This window comes from Notothenia coriiceps, unplaced genomic scaffold, assembly GCF_000735185.1.
Source record: "Notothenia coriiceps isolate Sejong01 unplaced genomic scaffold, NC01 NC01_scaffold00009245, whole genome shotgun sequence".
NCBI classification, from domain to species: domain Eukaryota; kingdom Metazoa; phylum Chordata; class Actinopteri; order Perciformes; family Nototheniidae; genus Notothenia; species Notothenia coriiceps.
In genome coordinates this window covers 817,239-832,204 of record NW_011341946.1, presented here as the reverse complement: position 1 = coordinate 832,204, position 14,966 = coordinate 817,239, and the positions used below count along the sequence as shown (strand labels likewise).

The 14,966-nt window shown below is 43.2% G+C and overlaps 2 protein-coding genes across 2 annotated transcripts in view; one reads left to right on the top strand and one right to left on the bottom strand.

The window, feature by feature from the left end:
* The window catches only part of LOC104945183 (solute carrier family 2, facilitated glucose transporter member 1), a 653,665-nt gene that overhangs the window by 42,648 nt on the left and 596,051 nt on the right, over positions 1-14,966 (top strand). The gene's annotated exons all lie outside the window — the stretch shown is intronic.
* ubr4 (ubiquitin protein ligase E3 component n-recognin 4) overlaps positions 1-14,966 on the bottom strand; it is a 64,827-nt gene that overhangs the window by 17,607 nt on the left and 32,254 nt on the right. The window contains 27 exon segments of the mRNA XM_010770817.1: positions 292-429; positions 828-932; positions 1,331-1,508; positions 1,623-1,753; positions 1,861-1,972; positions 2,229-2,350; positions 2,565-2,696; positions 2,873-3,047; positions 3,329-3,463; positions 3,546-3,609; positions 4,485-4,701; positions 5,006-5,222; positions 5,350-5,513; positions 5,699-5,900; positions 6,163-6,337; positions 6,467-6,624; positions 6,833-7,060; positions 7,247-7,399; positions 7,649-7,807; positions 9,339-9,521; positions 9,646-9,816; positions 9,983-10,216; positions 10,846-10,993; positions 11,322-11,392; positions 12,879-12,905; positions 12,907-12,959; positions 14,308-14,445. Of these exon segments, the coding sequence (XP_010769119.1) occupies positions 292-429; positions 828-932; positions 1,331-1,508; positions 1,623-1,753; positions 1,861-1,972; positions 2,229-2,350; positions 2,565-2,696; positions 2,873-3,047; positions 3,329-3,463; positions 3,546-3,609; positions 4,485-4,701; positions 5,006-5,222; positions 5,350-5,513; positions 5,699-5,900; positions 6,163-6,337; positions 6,467-6,624; positions 6,833-7,060; positions 7,247-7,399; positions 7,649-7,807; positions 9,339-9,521; positions 9,646-9,816; positions 9,983-10,216; positions 10,846-10,993; positions 11,322-11,392; positions 12,879-12,905; positions 12,907-12,959; positions 14,308-14,445 (3,990 nt within the window).

Here is a 14,966-nt window from a genome sequence, read left to right as displayed (position 1 = left end):
ATTGAGGTGTGAGGGAAGGAAATGTTGGACACTGTACCATGTATGATCATCTAAAATAGTGTATTCAGAATGTTGATAGAGGTTGGAGTTTAACCAGATGAATGTCATTATAATTGACCTCTTTAAACTAAAGTAAAACATGTCAAATCTTGTCAAATGTAAAAATCGTATACAGACTGATATCCTTTTGGTTTATAGATACTTTATGTTCTGATTTCAGACATGCATGTATACCATTTTGAATATCAGGCTGGCATTGAAAATATGCGTGTCTGTTGTGCCATCACCCACCGCTGTGCTCCCCCGCCACCGAGTCAATTGCAGAGCCTCCGCTCTCTGAGCCCACGCTGCCGCCATGCTCTGCCGGAGACGTCCTCAGTGTGGAGCCATCAGTGGCCGCAGTGCTCCCCTCATCATCAGATGCCGGGGCTGAAATCAAAGCAATGGCTGCAACAGTAAACACACCGCAGTAATCTGGCCAGGATACATGATATCAGTTTATAGATGTGCAACAATGTAATAAAGCACGCAGTACATTGAAAGTGCCATTCATGCGTCTTTTTCCAGTTGAACATCATTTGGGCATTATCCTATTAATAGTGACTATTTAAATACTCAATCAAGACATCACAATGTGCCAAATATTTGGTAATGTGCTTGATTTTGGAATATCATATGTGGTCATTTTGGCAACTTGAATTAAAATGCTAGCTAAGAGAAATTGGTTTAATGTCTGATGTTAAGGATTTATTAGCCACTGTGACCTGGCAGATATAAATAGAAAGCTTGGTGTTGATCACATATGATCATATAGCTGTTTTTTTTACCTGATGCGGTGGTGTCTGAAAGGGTGCCAGCATCCAGTGAAGAGGAGCTTGGGGCCTGGCCAGACAAGCCAAGGCTCTGAAGGCCAAGGGCACTACTGCTACTGCCTAAAAACGTGAAGAAATATGTTAGAAGCACTCACCAAAAAGTGATGCTTCAGCTAATAAATAGTTGGTCTACCATTTGAGCTAGACAATGGCTCAAACTAGGTTAATTAGGCTATAACTGGTTGAAGTATAAGGGTGAGATATTACACTTTGCCAAGCAGAAATCAGCTATAGGAGAATCAAAATGATGACTTTTTACCTAAAAATGTGTTCATTGTGTTGGTAGTTTTATCTCCAACAACTGCTATCCACAGCTCAGTGTTTCCCTGTTTTCATAAGGCCTTAATGATTTCTAGCTTCTGGACAGTTGAGTTCTGTCTGTCTCCAATATGGGATTTTAAATGGGACTCCCAGGCGGGTTCAGTAAATAATTGATGTTTGATTGTGTGGCAGCTAACCTTGTTGTTCCTGCTGAAGGCTGAGAGCGATGGCCAGCTCTACCATAGTTTCATCGTCTGCATCAGGAGGAATGTCCAGCATGGGCGGGAAACCCTCGGCTCCAGCCAGCAGAGCTTCCAGAGGAGATGGATTTCCATTGTTGAGATTATCTGCTGTTTCCAGGACCATGGACTCCGACTGAAGATGTAGAAAAATAATAAGTATGTTAGGGGGCTTGCTTGACATGTGGCTCCAATTAACAATCATGAGTCAAATATAACCCACAGACTCATGTGGCCCCTATTTACTCACTACCATCTCAAAGTCGCCATGATCCACTTCATTCTGCTCCTGACTCTCCCGTCTGCCCTCATCTCCTCCAGTCAGCACGGATGACTGCATTTTGTCATCCGCATCGTCGTCGTCATCATCATCCTTGTCTCCTGAAATAAGGAAATCAACTTTCCTGGATCCACTTGCAAGCATTGGACAACAACAGATAGGGTATATGCATAAAAGCATTACATAAAAAAAGGCTGTGAAAACGTACCCATAGGTGTGTTGGAGCGTGGGGGCGATGGAAGGGTTACATGTCGCCGCTTGTTTCTCGGTCGAAGCACTCTGATCAGAGCCTGCTTACATGCAAAGCTCACAGATGTGTCCTGAAATTTGATAAAATCCCAAAAAATAAATAAAATTGCGATAAAAAACTGGTGATAAGTAATTTCCTGTTTCCTCAAGATCCTGTGTATGATATCATTGTTTAGCCTTGCATTAACAAATGCAATAATAACAGTAAATGATCCTAAAATGTTTTTTTGTTTGTGCTGGTAAAGGATATATCATGATTCATACTCAATGTTCCTTGAATGAAACATTTCTTATAATTCCTGCTATGAAATTAAGAGCTATACTTACTGGGCACAGAAGCATTTGCATGTAGATTTTTGATGCAACGTTTATGTAATCCAGTTCACATGTGCAGTATGCATGGATGATGTCCACCAAGGCATTTACTGTTGCTTCCACGTGAGTCAGGCCTTAGAAAGAGAGAGAAGAAAAGGTTCACATACTGAGAAACTTATTTTCTAATACTTTACCAAAAATCTAATTGATACTTATATAAAAAGCAAACATTATGTGCCATGTGTCGAGGTAACATTTAAACGTGAGCTGACTATTCATCTTCACAATCACATCCCTTATTAAGATGATCTTGATATCTTTGTCGGGGTCCCAAAGGTCTGAACTCACCAGGCAGGCAGGCAGGAGCAAGAAAGGCGTTCTTTGGCTTTTGGGAATGGAGCTTCCAGAAGTTATTTATCAGCTGTGTGATGAAATTACTGTTCTCCCCATCCATTGGTTTTTGCCCATCTTCTGTCATTTCTAGGTTTAGAAGAACAGAAAATGAAACTTTTAGGTAATTTAGCTCCAAAGCCACTTAAAGTGTCTAACCAGCAGAGCATTCTCTATCATCTTGAGTGTAATGGTGCAACAAATAGAAACATTTAACACATACATTGGGCTTCAGTGGCCTTGTCACAAACAGATGAACCTCTTACCAGCTTCATGGTGTAAGAGCTTTGTTTCTGTGAAATGCACCAGGTTGTTGGGTCTCATGATTGCAATGGAGCGGGCGGTGATCACCAGCCTCTGGAAGACGTCAGGGTCGAGCTCCCTGCCCTCACGGCTGCAGCCATTCAGACACTGCACTGCGTTACTCAGCAAGGATTGATCCTGATGAGAGGGAGCAGATACGTGTTGCATTTGTGACGATGAGCAAATAGATTCGTAAATAACATAACCATTGGATTAACTATTGACAAATGATGACCTAGCACTGTCTATTATGTATTTTACTGATAGTAGTTTGAACAAAATAAGGATTTGCTCTTTCTTTGGGTCGATCAGATTACTGACACAGATATCAATTAGTTTGCAGGACAGATATTTCCTTATACAAATGGGAAATGATAATGCCATGATTTTGAATTGGTGTACGGGACTGTGTTTATTACCTTGTGGTTGTGGTAGGCAGTTCTGCTGGTGTGCAGGCTGGCAAGAAGTCCCTTAGTTTGCTGCTGCACACCAGCAGGGGTCGGCATGGACAGGAGTAGAGTGGCCAACTCGAGAGCTGCTACCTTATTCTTCTCCTACACAGAGTTACATTCATATGGTCAACAACACTCCCAGGATGTAAAGCTTTTTATTTGAAAGGAAACAAAGACCATTTACCTTTTCACTGGAGGAGCCTACAGCAAAGCAGCTTTCCAAAGCCTCGAGGGAGTTGACCACCAACCTGAAATGAAAAAAAAAGGATCAACACATCTCCTACTGCGATATGGCCTTAAATAAACAATATATCAGCATGTTGCATTCTGCGCTAAATGCTAAAACACTGAATGCAAGAATTTTGACACGAAAAATAAATATTTGTGTAGTTGTACAAGTGAGAAGATGGTGCATGGCATTTTCACAGTCTCAGGCATGCACACACACACACTGGCACACATGCACAAACCATACAAACAAGCAGAGGAAGGGCAGTTACTAACCGGTCCAAGGTCGATAAGGACTCAGTTTCACAACTTTTTATTGTATTTTCGGGAGCAAAAGAAAAAGAACAAAAAACAAAGTGTGAGGATCACAGAAAGAACAAGTGGAATTAAATGATTCATTGAACAAACGAGAAGCATGCAAGAAAATATGACATCACTATAGCCATGCACTAAATGCTCCTAAGAGAACCCAACCCCGTGTTAAGACTACGGAGCTTGACTCATGAAGGATAACCATATGCTAGTGGAAGAAACAGGTACAATCTACTATATCCTTTTTTTATCATAACATTTATTCATCTTAGAATACATTTGGAGTTTTCTAGAAAACAGATTGAGAAGCAGTTTGGAATGTTTTTGCTAATCCAACAAAAATAAATGAATAATGAACTTAATCACATACAAGCTTATATCAGATAACCATCTAATATGATCATAAAGCAATAATACCCAGAGGGAGTGAAACAGATAGACATATTCAAAGTAATATCTAATCGTAAAGATAAAAGGTAGTTTTGATAAAAGTGACTAAAACTAGGGCATTTCAAAGTGGATGGAGAAATGTAAACAGCAACATCTTGTGTTGACTGTGAAAACCTTGAAGTGAAGCTCATACCTCTCCAGCACAGTGCCGCTGGTGGTGGTCGGCGTGGCGATGTCCCCATCAGTGGTGCCGTTGCCCTGGTTCAGGTTGGGACTGCAGACGTTGTTAGCCGAGGCGGAGGAGAAGTCCTCTGGTGCATCCTCCGGCCAGCCGAACTGCTCTTTGGTTTTTCCGTAGATCTTGATTGAATCGAGCATTGTGACTCCGGCTGGGTCAACCGATGCTCCAACTTTCAAAAGAACAGGAAGATTAAGGTACATTAGCAGATGGGTTATAAGAGTCTGCAGCAGTTCACGTGTCAAACAAGGTAGAGGTACAGCTCCGAGATGAATATATATATTTATTTGTATACTCATTATATTGCTTAGAGGTAAGCTATTGCATAAAATGCTTTAGGATAATTATTTTTAACGTTCTGCAAGTTCAGAGAGAAAGGATGTTCCTTTAGGGTAAAAAGCCTTTATCAATGAATATGTATTTCACATAAATGGATATAAACTGATGTGCTGTACCAAGAACAAGTGTGCACTTACTGAATATGGACAGCTTCTTGTCTGCCTGCAGGGCCTCCTCTCTGGTGAAGGGGACATCAAACCAGCGGGCTCTGGTCAGGTTTATCTGCATGGTGCGGCCAAAGACCTCCACATAGGATGGAGCCCTCTCAATGGCCTGAGTGCCCACCTGCACCCGCATGCCCGTCATCACCATCGAACTGTTGTTGTTGACCGCTTCCACAGTGAATCCCCCAGGCTAGACGGAAACATGGCAATATTGTTGGTTAAAGTAATTTGTATAACAGTTAAAACTACCAAAAGTAATCTAAACTAGCATAAAATAGATGCATGCATGGCAGCATTATTTTATTAAATGTGCATACCTTTGTGTTGGCCACATACATGCCAGTGGAGTTGAGCCTGTGTTTGATCTGCTGTCCATTGTAGACCTGCAGCAAGTCATTGCCACCAAACTCCACCTCTGTCAGCTGCTGGTTGTGTTCAAAGAAGTCCACAGGGAAGGTCATCTGACTGGAGGTCCGGGTAGCTGAAAGCAAATCTGTACATTACAATTGTGTAGGAAAAATCCTTGATCTGAGCTTAAAGTTAACGATTTAAATGACAACTGTGGTTAAGCAGTTATTTTAGCATAAAACCAGCCATTGTTCAAGGGTAGTGATCACACTTGTATGCTCAGAGTGTATGTATCATATATTTGCCCTTTCTACTCACTAGTAGCAGCAGCTTTGCGCTTGCGGACCGGCTTCATGATACTGATGCCACAGCTGGGCTGCAGCGAGGGCTGGAGCCAGTAGGAGGTGTTGTCCACATTGGCCATGTAGATTCGCAGGCTTCCGTCCTCACAGAGAAGAATCATGGTCGTACGCTGCTGCTCATTACTGGCAGTGTGGCGGATAGCGACCATATCTTGAATCTGGGGAAGAGAGAACATTTATTTATGTAAACCTGAGAAATGCAACCACTTAAAAATGGTACTGTTAACTTTAATGAATGAATTGTTATGACATAGTATGTATTGCATTTAAAAAGCATTTTTCATAAGAAAAAAAGCTTTTTAAAAATAGGTATTTCAAACTTCAACAGGGACATGAAGCTTTTCTAGCATTTTTCTATAAAAATGGGTGTTCCTTTTCCCACTATACAGGTCGCTGAATAGTACAGTAAGTGGCCCTTACCTTAGCTTTGGCTGGCAGAGTTTTAATCTCTTGGATGAGGAAGGTGTCTGGCTTGATCATGATGACAAGCGGTATGCCTGTAGTCTGCTGCACGCAGCACACCAGTCCCGGGTGGTTCATGACTTCAGACCACTGGCACAGAGCAGGAGAGATCTTACTGCTGCCGCCATTAGAGCTGAAGAAGGCAGGAGGGCAAGATAGAGAGGAGATAAAGTTAGCTCACCAAGGTACTGATAACATATCCCAGACCTAGTGCAGTAACAGGGAGGTTGAGAATGCGTGTTAAGTGTGGAAGAAGGGTTACCCTTTGACGTTGATGGGGAAGAGCCTCTGCACTTCGGAGGTGCTGCGGCTCACTGTGGCAGCAAAGGACTTTCCCTGGCTGTAGCTGAAGAAAAGCATCTGAAGCACGTGCGAGTAATAAGTCGACACGCCACCGCCGGCTACCTGCCCGTTGCTATCCTGGAGTCAGACAGAAAAAAAGTATCTCCTTATTACCTTCATGTTATTTCGAAGAACTTCAAAAACTGATTTGAAAGATTTATGTAAACACGTAGTCAATGGAACATTCCCAAAAGTAAAGCAGTGCACTGATGCGTGAACCCTTTCAACAAACAATCAAACATTGTGTACAATATATTTCAATTGCTCAAGTCAACATCCTGCTAACCTTCAGGTCTTCGTGGTTTATCTCCAACACATTGGTGACGTAGAAAGGGCCATGTTGGGCGCTGCTGGATTCGTCCATGAGCTGGGTGTACATGTAACCCGCTGAAGACATGATGACGATGATGTTCTTCCCCTCTTCATTGAACAGGAAGGTAGCATCGCGGATCTTGGAGCTCGGGAGCAGGAAGTAGTACATGGGACTCAGGGCATCCGCTGATAAGTCATAAATCTGTTTGGCAAGGCAGAGAAATTGAAAGAGACAAATAATATTAAGTGTTTTTAAGAGCAGAATAATCATAGTCACCTGTAAGTGTCATTGTGATTCAATTGAGTATTATCAGACTACCAATTATAGTTGAATAATTTAACTAAAAAAAAAAGGTACAAAAAACATTCTATTTTCTTTAAACCGTACCTTGACAAAGTCTGCGGTGATGATGGCAAGTTCTGTCTGAGAGCCTGGTAACCAAATAGCTTTGATGATGAAGTTGCCAGTCGCCAGTTGTGGGTGCAACACCAGATGGTCGGACACAGAGCCTGTGCTGCTGAATGTGAGTACATGGCAGTCCTTTGGAAAAATGTGAGACAAAGGCAGAACAGTCAAATATAGCAGTATTTCATATTAAAAAGACTTACTTGTTGGCTAAGATTTGCATTGATAATAACAGCTCCTCAGACATGTACTATATTGATACAGATAGATTACTATTATGATCTAGGATAACTTGGTAATGGTCTTCTCTCATACACTTTTTGGTTTTTGCAGGAAAGGAACACAATAGAACAGTGGTAAATAATAAAGAAGCTTGTTTCTGACCTTGAGGCCGCACACAGCGAGGTAATCCTCATTACAAGGGTTTCCTGTGAGACTGAGGACGGTGAATGGGACTGGAGCAGAGGCCAGACGGGTCAGAGTCAGCTTCCTCTTGCTGGAGTCGGCCTGTTTCAGGAGGGTGGACAGCTGCAGGACCGTTATCTGTAAAGAGAGAACATACTTTTAATGGGTAACAAATAAAACAGACTGGTGATAAAAACAGAATTGCACTTGGAAGTGGGTAGTGATAAACGTTCTATTATAAATGTATGTTGCTTTATTTATTAAGATACAGTATTTAGTCAGCCACCAATTGTGCAAGTTCTCCCTCTTAAAAAGATGAGGCCTGTAATTTTCATCCTAGGTATACCTCAACTATGAGAGACAAAATGAGAAACAAGAAACCAGAAAATCACATTGTCTGATTTTTAAAGAATTTATTTGCAAATTATGGTGGAAAATAAGTATTTGGTCACCTACAAACAAACAAGATTTCTGGCTCTCACAGACCTGTAACTTCTTCTTTAAGAGCCTCCTCTGTCCTCCACTTGTTAACTGTATTAATGGCACCTGTTTGAACTCATTATCAGTATAAAAGACACCTGTCCACAACCTCAAACAGTCACACTCCAAACTCCACTATGGCCAAGACCAAAGAGCTGTCAAACGACACCAGAAACAAAATTGTAGACCTGCACCAGGCTGGGAAGACTGAATCTGCAATAGGTAAGCAGCTTGGTGTGAAGAAATCAACTGTGGGAGCAATTATTAGAAAATGGAAGACATACAAGAACACTGATTATCTCCCTCGATCTGGGGCTCCACGCAAGATCTCACCCCGTGGGGTCAAAATGATCACAAGAACGGTGAGCAAAAATCCCAGATCCACACGGGGGGACCTAGTCAATGACCTGCAGAGAGCTGGGACCAAAGTAACAAAGGTTACCATCAGTAACACACTACGCCGCCAGGGACTCAAATCCTGCAGTGCCAGACGTGTCCCCCTGCTTAAGCCAGTACATGTCCAGGCCCGTCTGAAGTTTGCTAGAGAGCATTTAGATGATCCAGAAGAGGATTGGGAGAATGTCATATGGTCAGATGAAACCAAAATAGAACTTTTTGGTAAAAACTCAACTAGACGTGTTTGGAGGAGAAAGACTGCTGAGTTGCATCCAAAGAACACCATACCTACTGTGAAACATGGGGGTGGAAACATCATGCTTTGGGGCTGTTTTTCTGCAAAGGGACCAGGACGACTGATCCGTGTAAAGGAAAGAATGAATGGGGCCATGTATCGTGAGATTTTGAGTGACAACCTCCTTCCATCAGCAAGGGCATTGAAGATGAAACGTGGCTGGGTCTTTCAGCATGACAATGATCCCAAACACACCGCCCGGGCAACGAAGGAGTGGCTTCGTAAGAAGCATTTCAAGGTCCTGGAGTGGCCTAGCCAGTCTCCAGATCTCAACCCCATAGAAAATCTTTTTTTATTTATTATATGCTAAATAATAGGTCAATGTCTACAGTACGTTCACTTGATTAAAAGTATTTTTGAATAATCTTGATCTGCTGTACAAAAACATAAAAACAAAGAATCTGTGGTTTTCAAATCAAGATCTCAATTAAATTGTCCAGTTTTCCTTCATTATTAATATTATTGTAAAATAAAATGTGTTTGGTTTGTGAAGCTTACCTTTCCCTTCTCATGGCTGACTGCCAGGTGCTGGCGGCGTCCGTGGGGTGAAGACAGGACACACATAGCAACACGACGCAGGACGTGTGCACTGATGAGTTGGCGTATTGTTTGTCCCTGGTCACCACTGTAGTTCATCCTCACATTCTCAAAAGCCCCTTCCTGAGAGCCGAGGGTGGGCACCTGAAGAAAGGTGCAGCAATTAAAACAAAAATTCAATAAATGATGTTTCCGATTTACAGGAATAATCGCAAATTAAGGAATTAAGTATTTTTCTTAAACCCCTCCAAACTGTACAGCTTCTTACCATTAACTGGTCAGTCATCTCCACAGCTTTGTCCTGAGTGTGCAGTTCGTTGAGTGCCTGCTGAGCCCGGCTGCTGCTTCCCACTGCTGACGCCTGCTGGAAGTTGGTCTGGATGGCTTCCATGAGAAACATGAGCATCTCTAGTATGACTGCTGCAGTGGATGATCCCATCTGTTGTGGAGAAAGAGCCAACTTCTTGAGCCACAAAATGTGCAGTAAATAAAAAAATGTGTTTAAATATCACTGCTTTTAGGAATGCAATAATGTGCAGTCCTCTTATTTGTATAACAGATAGAGACACTGATACATTTAGAGCGATAAACACATTCTCTCTCACCACTTGTGTCACTAGCTCTTCCTGGCAGCCCTCGATGCTCTTGCACACGCTGCTCTTCTTAGGTCTGTCTTCATCACCAGGTTTGCCGTCACAGATTGTGACCTTGCCTTTGTCGGAGGGTGAGGCGTTCTGTTGGCGGATCGCACTGTCAGGCATCCGTAGGTCACTCTGGAACGCAGAAGACTCTTTGAGGGTGGAGCTCATGCCGCTGCTGGGGCTGCGCTTGACCAGCGCCTGTGGATGATATAACACAAAGTAGAGCAGTGAGAACAGCAACTTTGGTAACATGTGCATGCTTATACAACTTAATATGACAGCTAACATCTTTGTTTAGCTTCCTTACAATTACAATAACCTGCTTTTGTTTTTCACTTTGCTAGCTCCTCCACATTGTGGAGTATATAGTTAGTCAAAAGGATGGCAGAGATATTCTTTTGGTTCAAGACACACTATATCTAAACTGGTAACCAGAAATCATAGATTGACAAGAAAACTGATAATTTATTAAATCGTATTGAAGAAAAATATGAGCCATTGTACTGTAAACACAAGACTGACTCAGAATAAATGAACTAAGACAAAGAAAGAATACTTCAAACTAACAGTAAACTGAAGGTAAAATGATGTTGATGGTTTGTTTTATCATCACATGCATTACATAAGAATAACTAGCTGGCCTTTTCAGTTAACAAAAGGTAGACAAACATTTGCAACATGATTCTTCCTGTTCTGGCCACATGTGTGGGCTAGCTATAACCCTGACAAAATGAAATGACGGGATGGAAGTCAATGGGGGAATGACTTGCAAGCCAAGTTACCGCTGTTGTTCTCTTCCCATGATGACCTGAGGTATTCGGTCTCACCTGGCAGCTGCCATCCTCTTTGGCACCGCAGTCACAGAAGAAAGAGCCATATTTGGCATAGGAGATCTCATGGTCTTTGTGACAGACCTTGGCGCACACTGTGCACACACCTACCCCATCCACCATCTTACAGGTGTGACAGTGGTACCTGCAGGATAAAAAAGGCACCACAAGGCTGTTTATAGTGCATACAAAATGTAGATGCTTTAGTGCTGCCGGCATATTTCTACATAAAGGAGTTTCACCAATACAAACGACTACTTGGATTGATGTAAATCTATGTTAAGTATGCTTTAAAGCCCTTTTCAATCCAAGTTATTTAGGGTTCAAGGCACATCTATTTTAAGGTGCAACAGCCTTACAGTTTGTACCAATACATCTATAACCTGCTAAAAACCCCTTACCATGATTAAAGAAAGTCTGGTCTCATCAAGGAATAAGACAAACATCACAGGTAGCAATAAACGTTTCTTTACCAGTGCTGGTTCATGAACTCCTTCTGAGTTATGGTGAAGGTGCAGAGTTTGTTGCAAAGGGAGTCTTCATCCTGTCAAACAAAGACACACATATTAACATGTGTTGTTTCAATTTAGGTCAAGCTGGATTCCTTGCATCTGGTTAAAGAAAATGTGAAAACCAATTCTAGTTCATTTGTTGTTTAGTTTACATTCTGCTGGACAGTCCCATTAGGTCAACTGGGACACATACTATGCACCTCAACCAGATGGACTTTCAAGTTCAACCGCAGCAGGAACATGACAGCATTCTGGGGCAAATGGTTTGCACCAGGTTTAACATTTTGCAGTGTGTGTTAGGCTTGGGCGGTATGACGGTATTACGGTATACCAGGGTATTTGGAAATACCGTCGGTATGATTTTCAATACCGTGACGTCACAGACTGTGCGCCAAATCACAGATCCGTTTCATTCTATTACACTGACACGGAGTTTTGACAGGGACGACATTGGTTGTAATGCACAGCACGCGCCAGCAGAGGGCAGGGGAGGGCAGTCCGTCTTTCCCGCTCTCAGAGCTCAGCACAGAGCTGAGCTGAGCAAGATGGCGGCAGCGTTTGCCGGCCCCGAACTCGGACAACTAGTAAAAAAGAAAAATGCCTCTGCGCCTGTTTGGGACTATTTTGGGTTTACTCGTCGCCAGTGACTTCATCCAGCACAACGAGAGACAGAGGCACTTCTTTGGGAATGTTTAAGACGGGGTGAGTGAGTGTTGACATGTTTTAATCCTATGCAACTGGTTGATGGTTTTGTAGTCGAGGTCGGACGGTTTTAAAAACGAAAGCATTTACGTGCTAAACATTCACGCGAGTAATCCAATGAATCAAATGGAAATAAGGTTTTTAACACATGCACGGAATAATATTGCCAAACTAGTTAGTGAATATAGCAAACTTTATTCAATAAGTCAAGTATTTACTCCCGGAAAATGTTTATGTATGATGATATATTGTTAACTTAGCTCACTATGGAAACAACGTCGGACATCTACAAACTCTACAAAATGTGCCATTTGCACAATGTGTCATGTATGCAGCCCTTGTTTTGCACTTGCGCGCACGTCGCGGCACTTTGCGAGCGTCTACCGGCTCGGGCTGCATTTTACACCGAACATATAATATACCGTTCGAAACATCTATTTGCCGCCGAACGCCACCTCACTCAAGTCGACCCAAGTCATACCGTCAGTGGCGGCTGGTAGGAAAATTATTTTGGTGGAGCTGTTGATATAGTGAGTAAAAAAATTTTTGGGGAGAAATTACCCACCGCTTAAATTGGGACTGATACCCGTCATATACGCGTATACCCACGGTATGATGTCAGCAAGGTATGACGGTATGAAAAAAAATCATACCGCCCATGTGCCTAGTGTGTGTATATTCCCTAGATCAGTTAGCAGACTTTATGTATAATAATAATATTATAATATGGCTTTTCTATTTTGTTGGCCGTTACAACATGGGCCCTATTTCAACAGGAATAGACATGAAGGGGAGACATAAAGGATAAGATCATACAGAGTCCTCTGCCTGGGAATCATCCTCTTTCTACTGCAAGTTCCTCCACCCAGTCCGAGTCCACCTCCATTGGGCCTTCCTCTTCTCCCCTCCATCAGCATTGCTGAGGTGCCTTTGGCCACTGCTTTGCCGCAAGGCGTTCATCACATCAGCCAGGTAAGAGATGATGATGTGCACGAGCCATTNCCGTTCAAATGAAATCGCCGCCAATCATATTTCCACACTTGCGCCGGGGGAGGGGCTACAAGACGTGCGTCTTGTGCTGCATTCACTTGCACTCGGACATTAGAGATTTTCTCTCATAAATGTCCGATGAGCCACAACTTTTCTTTCAAAACAAATCTGCCAACTGGGGTGGCAAGGCCTATTTTCAGGATAGCAGTTGCCCCCCCAGGCCACCCCAGTAGGTGAAACTAGGCTACTAGCTAAAGTACAGATGCAACTAGATGAGCTGTTAACTCTCGCTCTGACTTCTTTTTTTACGACACACGCATTTTTCCCACCCGCATTCCGCGAAGACCCGCCCTACTGTGCCTCTGATTCGCAGACTGTTGGTGGGGAAAAAACGGTGACGGGATGCTGAATGTGATTGGACCAATGCGTTTACAGACACACACAGACAGTGGAACAGTCGGACATGCAGAGCGCTGTTTGCAGTGGACATAGCGGAGAATTTTGACTCGTTGTGTTGTGGCGATGTCTCGCAGATAACACAGATACATATGAAAAGTATAATTTGCTCAGAGTCCAGAGACAGTTGTGGTTCGGTCCAGATCCGGACCGGAGTCTGGACTTTGAGGATGCCTGGACTAGGCCATGTTAGACAAGCAAACCAGTGGTTAGTTTTAGGGTAAGCTCCATTGTTTTATTTTTCATGTATTCACTTTAAGAGAAAGGGATTTCAGAAACAAGTCTCACAAGTTTGGCTCGAAGTAAAATTAACAAAAGCTAACTGTTGTTAGACTATGTTCCCCCCTTCTAAACTTAGGAAATAATCAGTGCCCTTGGGATGCTCTCAATTGTGTGTGTGCTGTGGTTGTGTGATGGGTGTGGGTGTGTGTTGTGTGTGTGTGTGCGGGGGGTTATTTGATTGTGTGTGGTGTCGTGTGTGTGTGTGTGTGGTGTGTGTGTGTGTGCTTGTGTGTGGTGTGTGTGTGTGTGTTGTGTGTGTGTGTGTGTGTGTGGTGTGCTGTGTGTGTGCTGTGTGTGTGTTGTGTGTGCTTGAAAGGTCCATCATACAAGATCTAGGGGATCTTTGGCAGCTGCGGATAATAAGCATCCTCGATTAGGTTGACCTAATGTGTTCACTCTCACTTCTCGGTCGCTGCGCCAGGCGACGTACGCGGATCCTAGTTTTGTGCATTACTTGCTTCAACTAGGGCTGGGCGTAAATCGTGATTTTATCGATTAACTGAGGTCTGTAGTTCACGTGCGACTTGTTTAATGAAAATCGGTTTTCTCTTCAGACATCGCCGCCAGCGGTCCCTCTTGGCTCCCGTAGTCTCGGATGGGCCCAGCTTGCCCCCCACACAGGCCGCCCCGTCCCGGCATTTACAATACGGAGTGGCTACACAAACAACATGACAACGAGCAAGGGAAGGACTTTGTTCCAAAAAGAAGGCACGGTGTCATCCGTTATGTTCGAATTGGTTTGCGTTCGAGAGGCGATATGGACGCAGACAACCCCGCTGAAAGTATGTTTGAATCTGTTGCTAGCAGGGAGCAGTACAGACAAATTCTACTGGCAGCACCCCTCAAACAACGGCTCCTGCTGATGGGGAAATGTTCGCGCGAGCGGAATGAAAACGCAGCGGCACTACAGCACTCACGCACAGCGCCCGCCAAAATACGTCCACCCGTACAGCAACACTTTTTCAAACTGCATGCCAATATCGACAAGAATTCGGGCCGCTGGAGCAGAAGCCCTTAAGATGCGGTCGGTATAGTAATGCAAGGATATGGTGGCCATATATATGGTGGAAGCTGGGGTTTATTCAACATGATCTCAAAGTTTTGGACGCGCGCGCGCTCGTTACCAAGCGCAAGTTCTTGCTCTCGGAAGTTGCTGCTCGCTATAACCTATAGCAG